The 19,980-nt window shown below is 42.6% G+C and overlaps 1 protein-coding gene across 1 annotated transcript; it reads right to left on the reverse strand.

The window, feature by feature from the left end:
• Positions 1-655: 655 nt before the first annotated feature.
• Positions 656-4,916, reverse strand: LOC104147150 (trefoil factor 2). Its single transcript, XM_009679584.2, has 4 exons — positions 4,775-4,916; positions 3,220-3,366; positions 1,626-1,775; positions 656-890 (listed from the first exon to the last, which is right to left on the reverse strand). Exons 1-4 carry the CDS (start codon positions 4,854-4,856, stop codon positions 883-885), a joined length of 387 nt encoding a protein of 128 aa, XP_009677879.2. The 5' UTR covers positions 4,857-4,916; the 3' UTR covers positions 656-882.
• Between the last annotated feature and the right edge of the window lie 15,064 nt (positions 4,917-19,980).

Raw genomic sequence — 19,980 nt, forward strand, 5'->3', positions numbered from 1 at the left:
TGACCTGGGCCAGTGGGACCTGTTTCTTGACTTGCTTTTAGTGTTCCAGAGGCTGAATCGGACTCTTTTTTGCACGTGAACTGCTGGACTTGCCAGTGGTGAAGCTGATAAACAGTGAACATGCAGGTGATTTAGCTGCAAGTTGCATCAGCTGTGGGTCAGCAGCCAGAGGCCCATGTTACGTTAGGTGCAGTGCCACGTGGGTTAGGGACTGACTTGTCCTGAGCAACTCTGTGCCCAGCTGGTAAGGGGAATGAGGGATGGCAGGCATCAGAGGTAAAGCGATGGAGGGACCAGGCGGTGCAAAGAGCAGGAGGTCCCTGAGTCAGACCAACTTGGTGGTCAGCTAACAAAGTTGTCCTTCGCTGTGTCTTGAGGGGAAAAAAATAGCAGCTATAGCTATATACAAAGAAATATTAATTTTTTTCCCAGTATTCAGAAGGGCCAGTGGCCCTTGTAAAGCCATGTATCACGTAAAAAATGCAAATGATCTTTTGTATAAACCAAGCAGGTGTGATGTAATACTAACACAAACAGTAAAAGGGCTATGTTTTCTTTCAGAAGTGTTACTGACTATTTTCTCATCTGTGGGATGCTGATTTCCTGGGAAAGAGAAGTACACAGCTTTAAAATAAAGAAACACAAAACTTATGAATTGTATCAGTTCTTTTATTTCTTTGAAAAACTGCACAGTACTAGACTACTGAAAGAATAAAAGCTGTGATTAAGTATCTTCAGAAAGGAGTCAATCCGAGGGAAAAAAAAAAAAGACCTAGAAATCTTAGCTATTACAGAGTATGAAGTTTGAGCTGGGATGTCTGGCTGTTATTTCCTGTTTGAGTAAGTCCAGAAATGGAGAAGTTATTGATGGAAGTTTCTAGTTTAACAAGCTGTGGAGGAAAAGAGAAGAAACAGGTTAAGGGATATATTGTTTTTCCCTCAGATTACAAGAGGTGTTAGAAAGTACTTGCTAGAAGTAGCATATCAAAAAGAGTGTGTGCATGCATCAGGCAATTTTTACCAATTGCTTGCCCACCCATCCTTCAAAGTGCCTACTAACTACGATTCCATTTAGTAAAACTGAATTATGGTGAATTTTTACAGGGACAAAATACGCTATGAGGTGGGTTGGAATCAACTGGGGCTACTAATTATCAGATATGCTGAAAGGTTTCTCCTAATTAAAAAATGGAAGGGGGAGGTATCAGAAATTTTTCTTAGGTTCATGTCAAGTTTCTAAAGCAAAGTACTTTATCTCTTAGCATAAAGCAGATAGATAGCTGCACCTCTACTGTCATGTTTGTTGAGGGCTTGAGCTCACATGTGAGGCCAAACTACCTGCACAGCCACATCGCTTACAACTGATTGGCCACTAACACCTGCCTTTTTTGCAAGAAGTTGGTCTTTTTAGGATTAAGCCACCAGCTCCTCACACCTTTGGCAATGGAGCTCTGAACTTACACCGGTAAGGAAGAGAGATCGCATCCTGCTTGTTGCCTTTAACGCCACTGCTCCCAATATATGACTTGCAGAGCAAACCAAGAGCAGACATGACATAATGCCCTGCTAGGAGCTGTTGTGCGTTCCCAGGGAAGAATAGGAAAATGTTTCATGCGGGTCCTTACCTTCCTGCACTGTGCGGCGGTAGAAGCACCAGGGGACACCAGCGGGGTGTGGCACAAAGCAGCAGCCCAGCTTTTCACACTGTTGAGCTGTGATGCCGGGGAAGCCGCAGTTTACTCTGGCATGAACCTCAGAAGGACATACTTTCTTGACTGCGTAAAACAAAAACAAAGGAAGGGAGGAGGACATATTACTTTATATTTCTTTTACCTGGTACAATATTATTACTCTGACTGGGGAGCCAGAGCTATAAATGAGCAGAGCCTACAGCCACGCTTAAAAGGCAGGGCAGAGCCTGTGGTTGTCTGTTACCCTCTCATTAAAACTCCTTGGTAGTACAGAGGGTGGAGACCCAGGCTCCCTGCTACACCAAGCACAGGCAGTCACACAGATGATGGTGGGAGTTTTGTCACAGCCTAGGTTATAAATCCCTGGTGAAAAGAGCGTTATACTAGCTGGAGCTGCCTAGGATGCAGTTGGCTGCCTTGCAGGGCGCAGGGCCTCAGTCCTCCAGTGCCTTCTGGGGTACAGCCAGCTACATTTGTGCCAGCAAGCCTCAGAGAGGAACTGGGGGGCAAAACCAGAGCATTCACCACAGCAGGGCTGAGCTGCTGCGCTCTAGGGCTTGGAGGGTGCAAAATCCTGCCCTGTGGGCAGAGACCTGGCTTTACCCTTCTATAGATCTAGTGATGGGGTGAAAAGCCGTATGTCTCCCATAATGATGCCACAGATGCTAGCTTTGGTCCAGGGTGTTGCCCGGAGGTGGCTTGATGCAAGGAGCTAACCTGAGGGCAGCCTGGCTAATGCAAAAGAGTTGGCTGCAGTGAGTGGGAGGAAGGACCAGCCACCTCTGCATGCAAACTCCGGTTATAGAAAGGAGGTAAGCCATTTATGGGGAAATCATTGTAATCCTGTTCAAGAAAAGAAAGGAAAAAATGAAGGCAGGAGTTTAAATTTTCCAGTATGGATTTACTGGAAATGCAATGGAGAAAAGGATCTGCCTGAAGTAGTTTGATGATTTCACTGGATGGTGACCTGGAGCAAAATAGGAGAGAGAGAGAACAACCGAGGGGAATTATACTGGGAAGTGGGCTGAAAAGGAAGGAAGCAGCAAGTATCAAAAGAACCTGGAGAAAAGAAGACAAACCTAGAAGTTATAGGATGCCTGGGGTCTTTTAAAGAGTCATTAAAAATCTGCAGATGGACTCACCTACTGAGGACTTTCTGATTTCTTTGCTAGGCAGTGCTAAGGTCCTCATTAGCCACTTAAAAAACCTGTTTAAATAAGTGCTGAGGATCCCTTGCTCCACTGATGAACAAGACAATGGCTGGCAGTGACACATTTTAAAATCATTAGCTTGGGTTATTTGATGATTGGAAGCCTGATGGGAAAAGAGGTGGTTGCTGCAAGGATAATGGGGTGCAAGACTGATGGGTAAGCAAGGTCTAAGTCTGCATGCTGCTATCAGCAGTTTTCTGTTACAGGTCTATGCCCACTTGGTTGGCCTTACTGTAAAAGTAGAGCTATTCTCCAGTTTTACACATTTCCGCATAATCAAGCACTAGGCAGATCAGTGTTTCTGGCGGATGTATTACCTCTCCTTTCTTTTGGAGCGAAGCACCAGGGAACGCCAGGGACTGAAGCACTGAAACAGCATCCAGCTCTCCTGCACTCTTCTGCTGTGATTCCTGGATGTCCGCAGTTCTTCCTCTCAGTGGGGGCCGTTTTACACTGGCATCTTGCTGTTGAGGACAAAAATAGTAAGTTATTGGGTGCCTGTTGGTGTGCTTGTTAGTGGAAGTCCAGGTATCAGTTGTCTATTGGAAACAATGAACTTTCCCTAGACTATGGCAGTCTTGTTAGCATACATTTTCTGCGGCTTGCTGAGATCAGAACCTGAGTGGTTTAAAATCTGCTATTGGTAAAAAGATATCAGGTGAAATGCTGGACGTGTTACTTTTGGGGTGAAACTCCCACCGATTTCAGTAAGAAAAGTATAAGTGAAAAGTGAAGTAAGCATACTTCACTCATTAAGAATCTGTGGTCTCACCTGCACCCTGCCCAGCCCAGCACATTGAGGGCCAGGCAGTTCAATTAGACCAGACCTAATGGTAAAAGAAATGTAACTTACACTAGCAAATGTTTGTTGTTTTGCCCATCTCACAGAATCACAGAATATTTGGGGTTGGAAGGCACCTCTTGAGATCGTCAGGTCCAACCCCCCTGCTCAAGCAGGGTCAGGTAGAGCATGCTGTCCAGGACTTTGTGCAGTCAGTTTTGAATATCTCCAGAAACGGAGGCTGCACAGTTTCTCTGGGCAACCCGTTCCAGCCACCTTCACAGTAAACAAATTTCTTCTCAAGTTCAGGTGGAATTTCCTGTATTTCAGTTTGTGCCCACTGCTTCTCATCCTGTCAGTGGGCACCACTGAGAATAGTCCGGCTCCATCTTCCTTACTCCCCTCGACCAGATATCTCATTTGATGAAGGAAAGAGTTAGGGATATTAGAATAGGTGGAAAGATGCAAAATCTCTGCACTGTCTTCAGGAGAGCACAAAAAATATAGGATTATGTACAAATAGTTACAGCTGTACTTTCAACATTTTAAGTCTACCTCATAGACATCCCCAACCAAGAAACTCTGGAGATGTCGTTAGGGATCTGTTACTGAGTTACTTACTTCTCACTTTTTAGATTGTCTAAATGACTCTCTTTTATTGAGGAGGCAGATAGATTTCTTTGAACTTGCATTCACATAACAAAGTAGCATAAAATACATGTCAGAGGACTATTGAGACAGAGCTAGTTCCTGCAGTCCTTCTGGAGGAAAGGTTTGTCTAGTAAACTAGGTAAGTCATTTTAGGTATTTCTGCCCCTCCGCCTTTATAGCAGACTCCTGATTGTTCTGCTAACATAAGAGTTCTCCTGGAGTCTGCTCCTCATGTTAATACTATATATACATGTATATTTTTTTGCCTTAGATTTCTCTGCAAAAATTAAAAAAATAGACCCCAGTTTCTGGATGCATATCAGAGCAAGATATTCACTATTTGATACATAAACTGGGGACATGCTCTTGCTGCAATTACAATCAGTAGCAGCAGGCCCACATACATACCCGTTAAAGCAACAGCAAGCAAGCGTACTTACTCGGTGGCAACTTTGCTTCTGCCAAGGTGCTGAGGGCTATGACGAGGATGACGGAGAGCACACAGATCCCTTTCAGATCCATTGTTGTCAAGAGCCCCCAGGCCTCGAACTACTTTAAGTAGGAAGGGAGATCGAGGTGAGGTGCTGCTTTCCCTCGGAGCAGCTCATTTTATACATTCCTTGTGTTTGCGCAGCGAGACCTGATAACATTGTTCCACAAGATGCTTCAGCCAGAGGTTGTTTTTTTTTCTTTAATTAGGAAATGTTACTATGTATATTCTGATATCTCTGATCCCTGAGATAAATTTCCAGGCTCTTGTGACCAATTCCATTACCGTGTGCCTCTGACAGCCTCAGCTGACCTCATTGTCATTAGAGTATTTCAAATCTCTGAGCAGCTTTAAATGATTGCCACTATTGAAAACACATGTATATGTATATAAAATATAGTCTATTTATACATACACACGCACACACACAACATATATATATATATATATATAAAAATTCCCTCTCCAAGTATATCCTTTCTGCCTCAGACTTTCCTTGGCCTTAAGTCCAGTTCAGGTTACGCTTACTCTGAAAATGGTAAGGCAAGAGAAGCTGAAGGTCTGACATCTCCAAGCTTTGGAAGACCATAGCATGTGCTTTGCTGGGAAACTAAGATCTTTTCTAGTCCAGGGGTTGGATTCAAACATCTCAGCTGATATTTCGAATGATATATCCAAAGCAAGAAAGAAGATCAGACTCTCTGGAGCAAACCCCATCAGGCCCTGTAGAGTTTTTCTTGAGAAAGTCATGGTAGAGTCTGCTTTCCTTTTCTCCGCCCTGTAGAGAAAACTACCTGAAAACTAACTTCTGAAGCACTAGGTTTAGCCTGTTAATTTCCTCATTGTTTCCTTTCTGATTTAACAAATGACTTTTAATGCAGCCTTTGGACTGTATCAAGACACGGAACCTTTTGGACTGGACTGTTCATTCAAGTTTTAATCTCCCTTTTGGACCTTTTTGCATCATTTATTGTCAGATTTCTTAACTTTTAACTACTTTCTAGTGTTTGAACACAGTTAGTCCTGCTAGATTTCACACTTAATAGAACAGAAGGCACCATTTCCCTGGGGAAATTAATTTGATTCCTAACTCTGGTGGGTTGCATGATGGAACAACCATGATTCTCTAACCAAAAGAGAATGAAACGTGTCTTAAGGAAAAGACCAAAGAAGAGAAAAGAAGAGAAAAGAAGAGAAAAGAAGAGAAAAGAAGAGAAAAGAAAAACCAGATCAAAGAAAAATCAGTTCCTCCTAGCAGCAACACTCACTTGGAGAACAGGCACAGTCATTCAGGGACCGGCACGGGAGGGAGACCATGGTTGCAAACTGGGGCACCTGCGGAAGGGGCAGAGATGGCCACAGCTCACATCAGGCAGTCACAGCACCCCTTTTCATTACACTGAAACATGCTATGGGGAAGCTGGGTCTGGTGCATCCCAACAGGGGACATTGGGCTCAGGGGCGAAGAGTGCCCTATGGCAAAACTTGTGAGGCACTGGACTGACATTTCCAGAGAAACTCCAAGGAATCAGATGCTTTGCTAAGAAGTGTTGTATTTACCCCACAGAAATCTTACTTTTTTAAAGAATAGCTTTTCATCATTGAAAACCTTGTTGCCTGAGTTAATTGTTTTTTCTTTACTAGTCTCAGTTATGTGAACCTAGATAAAACATACATACTGTCAATATTAATAGCTCTGCCTTCTCAACCACCAGGGAGTTCTTCCTGTTCATCAGTAGGAAGAGGATTAAATGTATTTTTTGATCTTTGATAGGACTATGTCTTTGTGTCTTTGGTTATTATATATGAGGTTGTTTTGTGCCTCTTTCGTTGACGAAGTTCAAAGCAGGAACATTTAACTTCTACAGTTGTGCTTTGAGGGTAATTTATCTGTTGAAAAGTATTTTGAACCCTGTAGGAGGGTGTTGGGTCTACAAGGGCAAAAATAACGGAGCTCATTTTCTTACTGTCCATCTGCATTTAATACATTAATGGCATTTCTTATTGAAAGGTATGATTTGCAAAACAGACATTTTGCGTATTCTTCAATTCACAAACCATCAAGCTGCAAGCAGAAGGGGACTGTGCTCCAACACTCAAGCAATATTGTAATTTTTACTTCCATCACTGGGAGAAAAAATTGGATCTAAACTTCAAAAATCCAGTCTTTTCCTTACGTGCGATGTTGACAGTGATCTTGATGATCAGCTGTGGTGCTAAATCCACTGAAGTTATTGGCAATTTTTCCACTGATTTTATCTGTGATTTTATCTGGACCAACACCACTTCATGCAGAAGGTGTGAACGGCTGAAACAGTGCCTTTGTACAAAACAAAAATGATTATGTGGAATGGGGAACTTTGTTGCTTTCAGGGAGCTGCAAGAGTTCTCAGCAGATTATCAGCCCATAGTATGAGTCAGGTGAAACTGCTGATAAAGTTTGTCACTCCTGCCTCTTACTGAATACTTAATTAAATCCTTATCCATCAGCTGTCACCTATTGGGCCTGATCCCACTGCATGCACAAAGACAAATCTACCACTGAGTTTTCACTGCGGAAAGAGTATATGATTGGCATCTTAAACAAATATCCTGAAAGAAATAGGCTTCTTGCTTTTTGCCAGCAGATTACTTTAAATTCTTTAATATATTTGTATAATAAAGCCTTGAAAATTAACTTGGATTTCATTGCAAAAGCTTTTCCTTCTCTTGGGCCAGCATCCACCTAGACCATTTGGTAACTCCATGTTGAGTGCCCAGGCTCTGCTAGTCCTTGAAGAGCTGACCAACCACTACAGGCACCGAGAAGGGAGGCGTGCTGGGGCCAAAAGGGACTTGAAGGGCTTCTCTCCTTCTCTCCTAGCCTCCTTGTCCTCTCTCTCCAGCCTCCTACTGCCTCATGAGGCTTTTAATTGAACTGTGGTGCTCACAACAGAGGTAAGCTTCTGCCTCCCAGCCTATTTTTCCATCCCAGAAGTAGCACTGGGAAATGAGAAATCACAACAGCTGGCTGCCCTTTTTTAAGGCTGTAACATTTTATTCTGATATTTCAGAACTTCTAAAGGGCATATTTTTTCCCCCACTTCTTTTAAAACAAAGACCCAGAAACCGACAGCACAAATTAGTTTTTCATCCTTGAGAGTATTTCTATTTTAGTAACTACCAGTGAGTGCCAATCTGAAAAATCTGTCATTTGGCCAATACTGCTGTATGTGCTCCTACAAAACGTGTCTAAAGTTTCATTATAAAAGAGAAAAAAATAGAGAGAAAGGAACAAAGAACCTCTTTGTTGGAGATGTGGAGGTGTTGGGGGTGTTTTTTTTCATTCCTTCTTGCTACGAGAAGAGCATTCACCTGAAGGAGAGACTCAGGAGAAGTGATAGTCTGACAATGCTACTTTGGGCATAAGCAACTTCATGCCACTCATTTACTGGAATGCTGTTTTTAAGAGACTATTTATAGAGAGGATAGCCATGAGTCCCATATCATGAGACTTACTGTTTGCCTTGCTCCACTATGGTCATTCATGTCATCACCAGCTATCACCTTCTACCCTTCCTCTGGCCCATTTGTGGGGAGAAGAGTCAGTACAGTGACTTCCATCTCCCACGATATGACCAGGACCGCTCTCCTCAGTGGGCTAACCAGGCAGTTTGCCTGCAGAGGTCTCAGGACTCGACTCCATCAGAGATGGAGGCAGGGGCGCTGCAATTACCCCAACAGGAGCAGCCAGTGGGGCCAGAAGAATGAGTAGACTGGATTTTGTGTGTCTTTCTGCAACAAGGAGGTGAGGCAATGCCCCCATGCAGCTCCCTGCAGCTGCACTCCCCTTCACGGCTTGTCCTTGCAAGACATGATGCAGCAATGAGCTTCCTTGCTGCTGCTGCTAATACCTAGAGAAAACTAAAAAAAGTTAAATAAAGAAAGGGACTGGATTTGGAGCTGCAAGTTTCCGCGTACAGCAGGTTTCCTGGGCAATAGCAGAAACCATTCCGGTTTGCCCCAATCCCTGATGTAAGTTAGAGTGACCCAGAGACTGAATAACTTGCAGCTTCAAGTGACGTTGTAGTCAACTCTTGGTGCTTTTTCCTGTCCTGTGAAAGAGTAGAGCCAGTGCCCATTTATTTCTATGTCAAACACACCTGGAGATGGGAATTTCAAGAGGCCAGCAGGGACATGTGGACTGTGTAGGGGTGTGCATTTGGATAGGAGCGAAAACATCAGGAAGAGGTGCTCAGTAAGAGTTGCAGCTCACCCGTTCAGGTCAGCTGCATGACAAACAGGTGGGCTCAGTGCGCGGTACCAGAAACCGCCTCTGCTCGAGTAGCAGGTGTCACGGTCTCAGATTTGCATTTGGTTCTCTAGCAGGGGTTATTCTCTACCTGAAGTAACAAATACATGTTTTTGAAGCTAAAAAGACAGTACTTTGAGTGGATGTGAGAGGAGTTTGTGTTATTTGTAGAAACAGACTTCATCGAAAAACAGGCCCAAGAATTTTGTTTTCCACACAGCAAGGAAGCTGTTGTGCTGACACTGTGCCACAGCATGGAGGTGTCTGCGCAGGGCGCTAGGTGCCGCCTTGCACACATGTGCCACCCTCACCAAGCTCTGGCTGGGCCTCGCTTGCCCCTCTTTCAGAGTGGCACTGTGCTGGAAGCAATCAGCGAAGTCATGTTTCAGAGCCAAGCTTAAAAACACCACTTCTGGAAAAACACAGCCAAACCTACCTAGAGAGTAGAAGTCCATAAAGCTTGAAATTGTGCATGCCATTAAACGCAGACTAAAATCTGGGACAGGTGAGATTTTGGAAAAATTTAAACACTTATTATACATCTAAGAAAGCCCCTACAGTCCAGCCACAGATTTTGTAGGGCTCTATTGCACAGCTGCTATCTGGCTTACTTCTGCAAGCCACACTACAGAGAAACCTTTCTTTGTTGCTTAGAAATCTCAGCCATTGGAGCAGGGGTAAAGGAAACCATAGGGAGGTGTTGGGTCAGGAGAAATAGGAAAGAGAGAGGAACTCTGTGACCTTATGTACATGTAGGTACAGTTGCACGTTACTGCAGCAAGGAGTGTCTCAGAGTACTTTTTGTCTCCCTCAAGCTGCTAAGTCCACTGTCAAGGGGACTAAAATCTGAGCTGGGTGGGTTTGGAGGCAGAACTGTAAGCCTCAAGCAGTAAAGGAAAACAAAACGTGACAGTAGTAGAGACAGAGATACTATATGGTGTCTGACAGGTCTGCTCACTAAGATTTGTGATCCGTGCCTCACGGGTAGTGAGAAAACCTTGGCATTTCCAGTGTAAATGAGGGAGGGCCATTAGCCTCCTATGTATTTTAACAAGGTGAATTAGTGCATAAAAGCCCTCAGTTCAGGTTGTTATCTACCTATCTACCAAACAACACTGTGAGTTCAAAAATAAACAGAGAAAAGCCCTGCATTTTAACTCTGGGAATGAACAGTTCAAAGTAAAAGTTCAGATCCATTCAAAAGCTGTTATATCGCCTAGATAAACATATCTACGTAAGATATACTAATGCAGATGCCAAAACCAACTTTGACTTGGTGTGTACAAACTCATTCAGGGGACTTTTGTAAAAGAATATATCATTTCTAAAAAACAGAGGCATTGGTGGAAGAGGGTTTTGTCACATCTCTGTGGTCAATATCCACAAATGAGGTAAAATGGAAAAAAAAATTAATTACCTGAAGTTAATTAGATATATAAGTCGGAGATGAGGCAGATCTAAAAGTCTGAATTTAAATATACAACACATTGCAAAAAGATTCAGTTTCAACTGCAAAATTCAATGCCAATTTAGAAATACAACTCTGAGTCTATTATTTTCCTAATGCTTCTGGATTCTCCAGCCAGGACATGATGCCTCCTTTGCCAGCATTCACTTTTTTTTTTTTTTTGGGGGGGGGGGGGGGGTGAACACTGAAGCAACACCAACAAATGCTTATTGTTTCTGAGATGAGGCAGGGGCCAGTACAACAAATGAAAAAAGTACCCGAACACCTGAAACACATTGGCTGTAAACAGCCAGTCAGGGAAAGTGCATTTGGTAGTTTCTTTTCTAGACCTCATAAATCAGTGCAGAGTGGAGCAACTTGTCAGACACCCCAGAGGAGGACAAGCAGCTTTCAAATTGGTCCTGAGAAATGCAGAAGATCTGGTTCAAGACATGGCCGTTGAAGAGTCTCTTTATCACAGTGGTTGGACATATTCCAGTTTACCATGCCTTCAAGAGTAAAAAAGCCCAAATCTTGAACTATTACCTTCTGAAAGGGGAAATATATAAACTGGGAAAGGTTATTAAAAGGAACTTAAAGGAAGAACAAAATGAGTGAAATGCTTGCAAACAGCAGGATGCTATTTAAAGACACGATACAAGAGGCTCAGAGTAAATATTTACCACCAAATAAAAGAATAGGAAAAGGACGTCCTCAGGCATACACACCGAACCAGAATAGTTAAGTAGTTCAGCAAAAGAAGCTGCTAGAAGCAAAAAGACTCTCTTCAAAAAGGACCCTGGAGCCAAATAAGGAAAATAAATAGAAAAACAAACTGACTGCAGGGAAATAAAATAGTAGAGAAGTAAATAAATGACTTCTTTTAAGAGAAGAGACAAAGGTCAGCTATCAAAAGGGAGAGAAGAGCATTTTGCTGTTCAATATATTCATAAATGATCAAGAAATGTTGGTGAATAATGAGGTGATGAATTTGATGATGACTCATAATAATTATTTTCCATATTTTTCTTATTTTTCAGAAGTGCAGGTAACTGAAAAGCTGCAGAAACATATCAAAAGACTGAGTGACTGGATGATAAATGGCAGGTGAAATGCAGGGTGGGTATGTGCAAAGTAATGTGCATGGAGGAAAAATAATCCTAATTATATAAACAAAAAGATGGTCTTTAACTATTGTCACTCAGAAAGAGAGCCTAGCATAACCGTAGACATGCCAACTGAATATTCAAAGTGTCAAAAAGGCAAATTGAGTTTTAGGAGCGAAAGAATTGAGGATAAAACAGCAAACATCATTTTAATTACATTGAAATTGATGCTGCACTCATGCCTGGATCACTCTGTGAAGCTCTGGTTGTCCCAAGTTAAAAAGGAGAAAATATAACAGGGAGAGTAACAGGAAGAGCTCTCTGGCTCATGGTAGCTATGAGCAATGAAAAAAAGTTTTAAAAACTGTAAGAATCATAGAAACTAAGTAGTCACAGGATAAAAGGAGCAGTTATCTTCTGGATAAATAGCTTTAGTAATAAGCAGAGGGGAAAGTCAATGGTCAATTTTCACTGTAGGGAGAGGTCATAAGGAGTCTCCTGCAGCTATGCTGAGACCTTTGCAGTGAAACAAATTTATAAACTCTGTCGGGAGAAAGAGGTGCAAGGGCTAAATTTATTGACAATACAAAGTTTTCATGGTGGTAAAGATATAAGGCAACTATGGAGAAGGATTTTACAAAATTGGATGGCTGCAGAATGAGATGGTGGGTGGTGTGTAAATATAAAGTGAATGTACACAAGGAAGAAGAGCAATCCTCCCTTTAAAAATAAAATGATGGGCTCTGAGCTGCTTATTATCACTCAGGTCTGAGAGAGTGTAAGTAGCATCATATCAGCATATGGAGTACAACAGACAGTTTTGTGAAAACAGCAGCTCCGTGCTTAGCAGCCACCAGAAAAGCAAATGGAAGGTTGACAACTATCAGGGAAGGGATAGAAAATAACACAGAGAACAGAGTTATGCCTTTGTAGGCTGACTTTTTAAATACTGTATTCTCAAATTCCAGCCTAGAGCTGTAAAATGTCTCATGAAGGGCAGAAGGGAAGGTGAGAGGCACCGAACAGCACCCAGGCTGTGAGGAAGCATGGCAGAGGTCTGTAAGAATCAAAAGAGGCACAGGACAACAATTCGTTTGAACAATAATTTGTTGTCTCATCTAAAATAAAAGTTATATTACCTCCAATAAAGTCAAACTCCTGAGTTGCAGATTTAAAACAAGGGAAAGAAGACAGTTCTTCACAGAACATGTAGGTAAGACGGAGTTTAGCTGTGGGACTCCTTGCTACACAACATTCTGGGTGCTAAACCTTTATATGGGTTGGAAAACCAATTGGACGAATTCATAGAAAAAATTTCAGTTGATGCTATTAAATCCAAAAACCGTAAGTCTATCTCAGGAAATCTCTAAGCTGAAAATCACTGAAGATTAGAGGAAAATTTTAGGAAAGTATCACTGCCTGACTGGCCTTAAACTCTTTCCTTGAGGACAGGATACTGGCTGGATTTTAGGTAATATTGCTCACTATTTCTCATAATACAGTAACAGGAGAGCATTCAATACAATGCTGAGGCAGTAGTTATAAATAAGAAGAATATAGTGTATGAGTGGATTAGAATTCAGAGCTCCAAAAGTAGAAGGCCAGAGACACGAACAAAACAAATGAGAAGAATTCCTAGAGGAGGAGGCTGTTAGCCGTTGTTATTTACGATAGTCCAGATACACACTCTGTCTTTGGAAGACCCTAAAGCTCTGACTGTTGATCCTGGGAAGATGTCCAAGGAGGATTGCTCTATAATGTTTTGTAAAGTTTTCCTGTAAGCATCTGTAACTGGTCATTCCTGATCCTGGGAAATGGACTTTAGCCTGGCTTAGTCTGGCTTAGTCTATGTTTTAATCATTATACTTTTTCATCTTTTGTCTTTTTTTTAGGAATACCTTTTCAAACACTCCTTTCAGATTGAGGAGGTTAATCATCTGGTGAAAGTTTTGAGCCCAAAATCTACAGACAGTTTGTTTTTAATTCTGAATCTGATTAAAAAAAAAAATGCGTTTTCAGAATAGAAAATATTGCCATACATAGAGTTTCACAGATGCTGCTGAAACTCACCAAAAACCAAAGCAAACCTACCCTCACAGATCAATTGTGTTTGCCAGAATAAAGATGCAAACCTAGAACCGCTCATGAAAAGTGGTGGTGGCTTTTCCGGATTAGTTCCCCTCCATGGTAATTAGCAGGAGGGACAGATCCTTCCAGGTGCAGGGAAATTGATCAGCCACAGGATGATGAATGAGGGATAGAAACAAGCCAACACCTCTCACCCGTGCTGGGGGGAGAGGATGGCGTATGCATGGAGATGGGCCAGCTACTTGGGAGGAAGATAGATATCCTCCCAGGCAGGCACTTTCGAGATGCTCTTTGTGGAAGACATGAATCCCTGAAGGCAAATCGATTGTCTCTTAGGGCTAAGCATTTCATAGATCAGCAAGCTCTAGCCTGCCAAGACCTCTCTGCTCCTGGCTGTTCAGAAGGACAGAAGGGAAAGTCGTTTTACAGTCCCAGAAACTTCCTTCTCTACAGGCACATGGGGCCAGGTAATACCCATTTGAGGACCTCATAACGTCTGGATCACTGATGTTCTGACAGCAGTTATGCAGAACAGCCAATAAATATTGCCTATATTGTACCATCATTCGATAATACCATAGCAGGTGGTAGTATTAATAGGAGCGTTCAGGGTTGGTAGCCATTAGTTCTGCAAGCTAAGTGTAAACATTTCCCTTCTAATTTTCTTGCAGCTTGTTAGACCAGATTGTGAGCTCTGATTTTCACCTTACGTTTCCAGGACTGAACATTTTTCAGGACAGACAAAAAAAAAATGCCTGCTTCTTTAAAAGCCTGATAATCTGTAGTTCTTATTTGTTACTATGGAAGAGTGAGTGGTCAAAACCCTTGAAAAGGGGCAATACAGGCAAAGGGGCATAAGGTTATTTCTGGTACAAATAGCTAAAGACAGAAATACAAATGAGAAATTCTTGAGAAAGGAGAAGCAGGAAACCTAGGAAACAATAAGTGAGCCTAAGACATCATGTGGGAGGAAAGGGTCAGAGCTGTTTTGCCTCACCTATTTCAAAAGAGAGTATGAAGAGGATACTTACTAAACCGCTTCGTATCCAAATAGCAGGGAAGACTGGAGGTGGCTGAGAAGCAGGTATCAACAGAAGATTCTGTACAAAATGGAAAAAAAAAATAGAGGTCAGAAAGTGACCTGGACTGGCTGGAACCAAAGCAGAGCTGCTAACAAAAATTACCTACTATGATGGCAGAGTGCTGTCAAAACAATTGCTGTTTTCAATACTTTTCAATTATTGCTATTTTCGTTAGTAACTGTGAATGGAGGAATTACCAGCCAGAAAGTGTTTCTTTTGTACCAATTAATTAAACTCTTAGGTTAGTGTGAGAACATGGGGAAGAACAGAACTACTTCAGGGGAAAACCCTTTCTCTACACAGTTAAATTCTTCAAAGGAGTTAACAAATGAATGAGGGAAAAAAGTAGATGTGATGCATTTTGATTTCGAAAAGAAAAAAATGATTGCTATAAAATGCCTTTTAAAATCTCCTTTTAAGAGTTTTAAGGAGAGTAAACTGTAAAGTTTGGCAAGAAACAGAAAGGGAAAAAAATTAAACTACATGCAGTATTCTCCTCCTCTGAAAACTAATGAATCTTAATAAGAACATTTTCCTTTCGTGTCTTTTTATCATATGTTACCAGAGGTGAGAGCATGTTTAGATTAGGTTTAGATAAGCATGTTAGCGGTCTCCAGCAGAGGTGGAGAACAGCAAGGCACATGAAATGGGACCTGAAGCTGCCCTTTCTGGATCCTGCTTTCCTGGTGTAACCTGCCAAAAGCTGATAAAATACATTGGAGTATACCTGAAATGTAAGAACTAGATCGAATGTACTCAGCAGGATTAAAACGTTACTCTTCAAGAGTTGGTTGAGAATTTTTTCATATAACGTTCTGTCAAGATCGTTAAAATGGAAATTTAGCACATGAAAGGATTATTTTGACAAAATGCCACTGTGAAAGGTCTTCCTGGTTCAGATGGCATTTTGGGATGTGACAGAGAGCAAGAGAGCCCAACCTAACAAAAAGCAACGTGCAACAATTCCTGAAAGGGAAAATCTATTAAGTCTATTAAAAACAAAAATGTCATATTTGGTTCATGATTTTCCTGAGTCACAGTATCCAGAGGCTGGGAGCATATTAGAGGTAAATGCTTGCCCTCTTGTTGTCACAGCTGACACTGGTGTCTGGGGCACAACTGTAAGCTGCAGGACCTTGGTTTGGCCCAATACAATCAGAGATATCAAGATGGCCATTAGAGCTGTGGGAGAGGCAGGTTCAAGTCCCTTCTCCCACACCGTACAGTGCGAGCTTTTTGCAAGTACTGGGAAGGCCAATGCGTTATTCTGAAGCCAAATAAGAAAAAAATGTCAAAATCTTTAAAGTTTAGCAGGGGGAGTAAAGCATTTCCCATTCAATTTGTGTCCCCTCTATAACAAGTTTTTGTCTTGTCCATCTAGCCAAAACCAGATACATATCATAATGCAATTTATAGATAGCAGGACATTTTTATAGCATTAGCTTGCTTGGGAATGGTTATCTTTTTATGCAGAGAGGAAGTCAAAAGACCTGTGTACCACAGCAAAAAGTATGGTTCAGGAGGTGCTATAGGTTCCAGATTCCGATCACAAGTGTATCTTAAGTTAATGGGAGAAAAATGATACAATTCCATCAGTGCAGTTTCTCAGTCTTGATGGGGCCTGGGTGAACCTCTTGTACAGGTGTGGCCAGCCTGTAGCTCTTGAATATCTCACATACAGCTCCCCGTAAGGAAGGAGTATGTCTTGGTCCAAGGCTGAGCTGGAAATTGGAAACCCTGGCTGGGAGGAATGCAGGTGGGATCAGCCAGAGGTGGGTGCTGAGGATGATGTCCTTGAGGTGCCCCGCACGCCCTTGAATCTGCTGCACGCCCAGGTCCACCCAGCAGTGGCAGAGTGAGCCCTATTGTGGGCTGTTTCCTTCTCCCATATGTGGTGCAGTCTCCATCTCTCTGCAGTGTATGGTCTGTGTTGTGTGGTCCTTTGGCTTGGGAAGATGGATTAAAAGGTCAGGGCTGCTGGCCACCACAGTCCTAGGACCTGAGTGCAAACAAGGGTCTGCAATGAGCCGTTCTAGTGCAAATAATTTTCATTCTGTGTGTTTAAATACATCCAAAGGCTAAAGATGACAACTATAATCTAGAAGAAGGGGCTTTTGTTCCTAGCAGTTCTCCTAATGTTGGGCTTCAACACCCTTATAGAAGGCAGTGAACTCTTGAGTGCATATACTTCATATTTAATTTTGAAATGACCTACGCTAGCTTGATCCTTCTGCTGTTGAATTCAGTGACAAGACTCATGTTGACTTCAGCGCTGGCAAGTGCAGCCCCTGGATTCTTTTGAAAATAAGCACTAAGTCAGATTAATGGAGAAGCCTGTTTAGAGTTGGGCTACGCATTATAAAGGTGGAAAGAGATTTCTTAATTGAGTGACATACCATATCCATCTGTCTAATAAGTTGGTGCTTTGCAATTACAGCCTCCTCATTCTTCTTCAGACCTGTACATTCATTATCAAGGAAAATCTCTGAGTTTCTTCCATACTCCAGTCATTTCCTAACTCAGAGAAATGATAGCAATTATCATCGAGGTCGGAGTAGCATTCTGCAAGTGTGTTGACTGTAATGCTCCTTATTTGCCCATGGTTAAAAGGTGGGGAATACATTTGGATTTGAACACCATAGAAACTCAGGAAGGGTACTTACACTACCTGCTTTGGCTGCCCAAGTAAGATCAGTAGAATCATAGTCATCCTGCCCATGTCCTTGGAGAAATGGACAAAAGGGCAAGTCAGTGGAGGGTCTAACCTACATGTCCCATGTCATGCTCCAGAAGAGCTTCTCTCTCTGCATGGTCTAGGTCAGGAAACTAGGTCATGGAAACTAGGTCAGGCCAAGCTGTGTGGTATGCATATCTTTCCTGAAAACAGAGTCGTATACATTGAGGAATGCACATGATTGATAGCTTTCAGTCCAGGCCCAGTACTGTCAATTTTACCATGGCAGAGAAAAAGGGGACCAAGGGAGTCAATACATACAGATACAGATAACATCTCTCTATGCTATTCTTAGGTGTGGAAGCTGCAGGCCTCAGCCTCTGTACAGCTACGCTACAGCTACACTGAAGTAAATGGAGCTTTGCTCTTTCACACTTGGTAAGAACATGGCACCAGCTCAATCTCTTCCCCTTTGGAATAAAACTATATCTCAGTTCTGTGAGGCAAAGTGAGAGCTAAAGCCGGAAAACCCCTTTAACGGTGAGAACACAAGGCCTTTTTAGTGCAAATAGGAAAGTAATTAAAATTTGATGATAAAAGATACTGTTCACATAGTCTATCCATGTCACACAGATAATACAGTGGCCCAGGAGGGCCCTCACGTGTGATCACTGGATTAAGTCTCTCGTTTGTTGCACAACCAAATAAATTCTTGACTGTACTTCTGGCCACAGTATTAAAACAGCTGTTGATTCACGCTCATAAACGCAGGGATGAAAATATTTCAGTAATCAAGGAGCTTCCATCTCTACCATATTTTGCTTTTCAGAAGTGAGACCTGAATTCTCAGTGTCTCTCTGCTAATGGAAACATTCTAAAACGTCATTAAGAAGTCTCTATTCAATGGGCTGTGGAGAATTTACAACAGTGAAATTGTGTATGTCAGACAAATATGCTATTGATAGTCTTGTGGGAACTAATGATGAAAGGACTACACATAGGAATGAAGGAGCGAGAAAGGAAATACGCCGTAGGCTGGGCTTAGTTTCAAACAGCTGGACGCTAGGGTGCAGGCAGGCCAGGGAAGAGAGAGGGCTGGGGTTACGCTGGTGTCAGTGCTAATGAACCACCACTCCTAGAGAGGTTTTGATTGGAGAATGAGAGATGCTTTGGGAGGTATTTCTCAAAGAAGGAGAAGATGTGGTTCAACTCTGGGTGAAAAGGTCTCAGCTTTCCACCACTCCTGCCCTGCAGGCTTTTGCAGTCTGACACTGAGGCTGGCTGCAAAATGGACTAACGTAGCCACGAATATGTTTCTCTGGCACTGTCAGCCAGTGATAAACCAAAAGAGCTTTCTGGAGATGAGAAATGTTCTGCGCCCATCCATAGAGGCCCCTCCAGCCTGCACCAGCGACCTGGGTTGCAGAGGGGCTGGCTGCCCTATCTCTGCAAACCTTCAGCACCTAGGATGGCATCAACCATCCCACCAAGCATCCCTAACCAGCCATACCAAGGACCCCACGTGGAAGGCAAAGACAAATACTGAAATAGAGCACCAGATGCCCTACAGAGATCTGCTGTGCACACGGCCCCAGCTTTTCCCAGCTTTTTCTCCCTGCAGCTCCCTCCCCAATCCGACTTACGGCCCTCAGTCACGTCAAGAATTTGATACCTTGCTCATAGGCTAAGGTACATTAGCCACATCTGAGCTAGCTAATAAGCGCTGGTGAGCCTGTGTAAGCAGGGCTTCTTGATGGCCCTTTTCAGGCCATCTGTGAAGCCACATGCATGTGGAGGGGAGGCTTTACCATTGATCATCTTAATTCCTGATGCAAACCTGATAGACTTCAGGTTTAGTCCATGGTATTTGTCATTTCACCAGACAGAGATCGGAAACTACATTTTCTCCAAAGTCAAATCAGGTTTCTCAAAGCAGGAACAGGCCCTCACTCAGCTGTTACAGGCACTTTCACACTACTCAAGTAATGGAAAGCAGCCCAACTTTCACATCAGATCTGTCCCACGGCAAGTGTCTCCTGGGCTGCAGATGCCCCCTCTCATGTCCCTAGAGACCCACTTTGCTGAGAGCAGAGTTACTTTGGCTGGCTCCTGTTCCTAAAACAACTTAAGATTCAGTAACTTAAAAACTGACTGATGAGTTTTAGGTTGCTAGAGCCCACAGTTACTTTGCTCCCCAAATGCTCTTCCTGGGTTTTAGTTTGGGGCTGACCAGGCAACCACCTTGCTTGGTAAAGTTCTACAACTGTTTATTAATCTCCACGATAACAAAGGAGACCTTTCAAAACGTGAGAGACACAAGGCCCCTGTGAGAAAGGCCCTGATTTCTGAACAGCATGCCAGGTGCCTTTACCTTCCTGCCAAATGTCCTTCTCATTAGGCAGTAGTGTCAGCCACTTTTACCTAATGTGTATTTAATTGTTTGCATTAAGGAGGAGAATTTCTCCTCT

This window comes from Struthio camelus, chromosome 1 (genome assembly GCF_040807025.1).
Source record: "Struthio camelus isolate bStrCam1 chromosome 1, bStrCam1.hap1, whole genome shotgun sequence".
NCBI classification, from domain to species: Eukaryota; Metazoa; Chordata; class Aves; order Struthioniformes; family Struthionidae; genus Struthio; species Struthio camelus.

Coding starts and splice junctions, on each gene's coding strand:
- LOC104147150 (XM_009679584.2), bottom strand. CDS start 4,856: ATGGATCTGAAAGGGATCTGTGTGCTCTCCGTCATCCTCGTCATAGCC. Junction 3,367..4,774: donor AGAAGCAAAGTTGCCACCGA/GTAAGTACGCTT, acceptor TGTCCTCAACAG/CAAGATGCCAGTGTAAAACG. Junction 1,776..3,219: donor CGCTCCAAAAGAAAGGAGAG/GTAATACATCCG, acceptor TGTTTTACGCAG/TCAAGAAAGTATGTCCTTCT.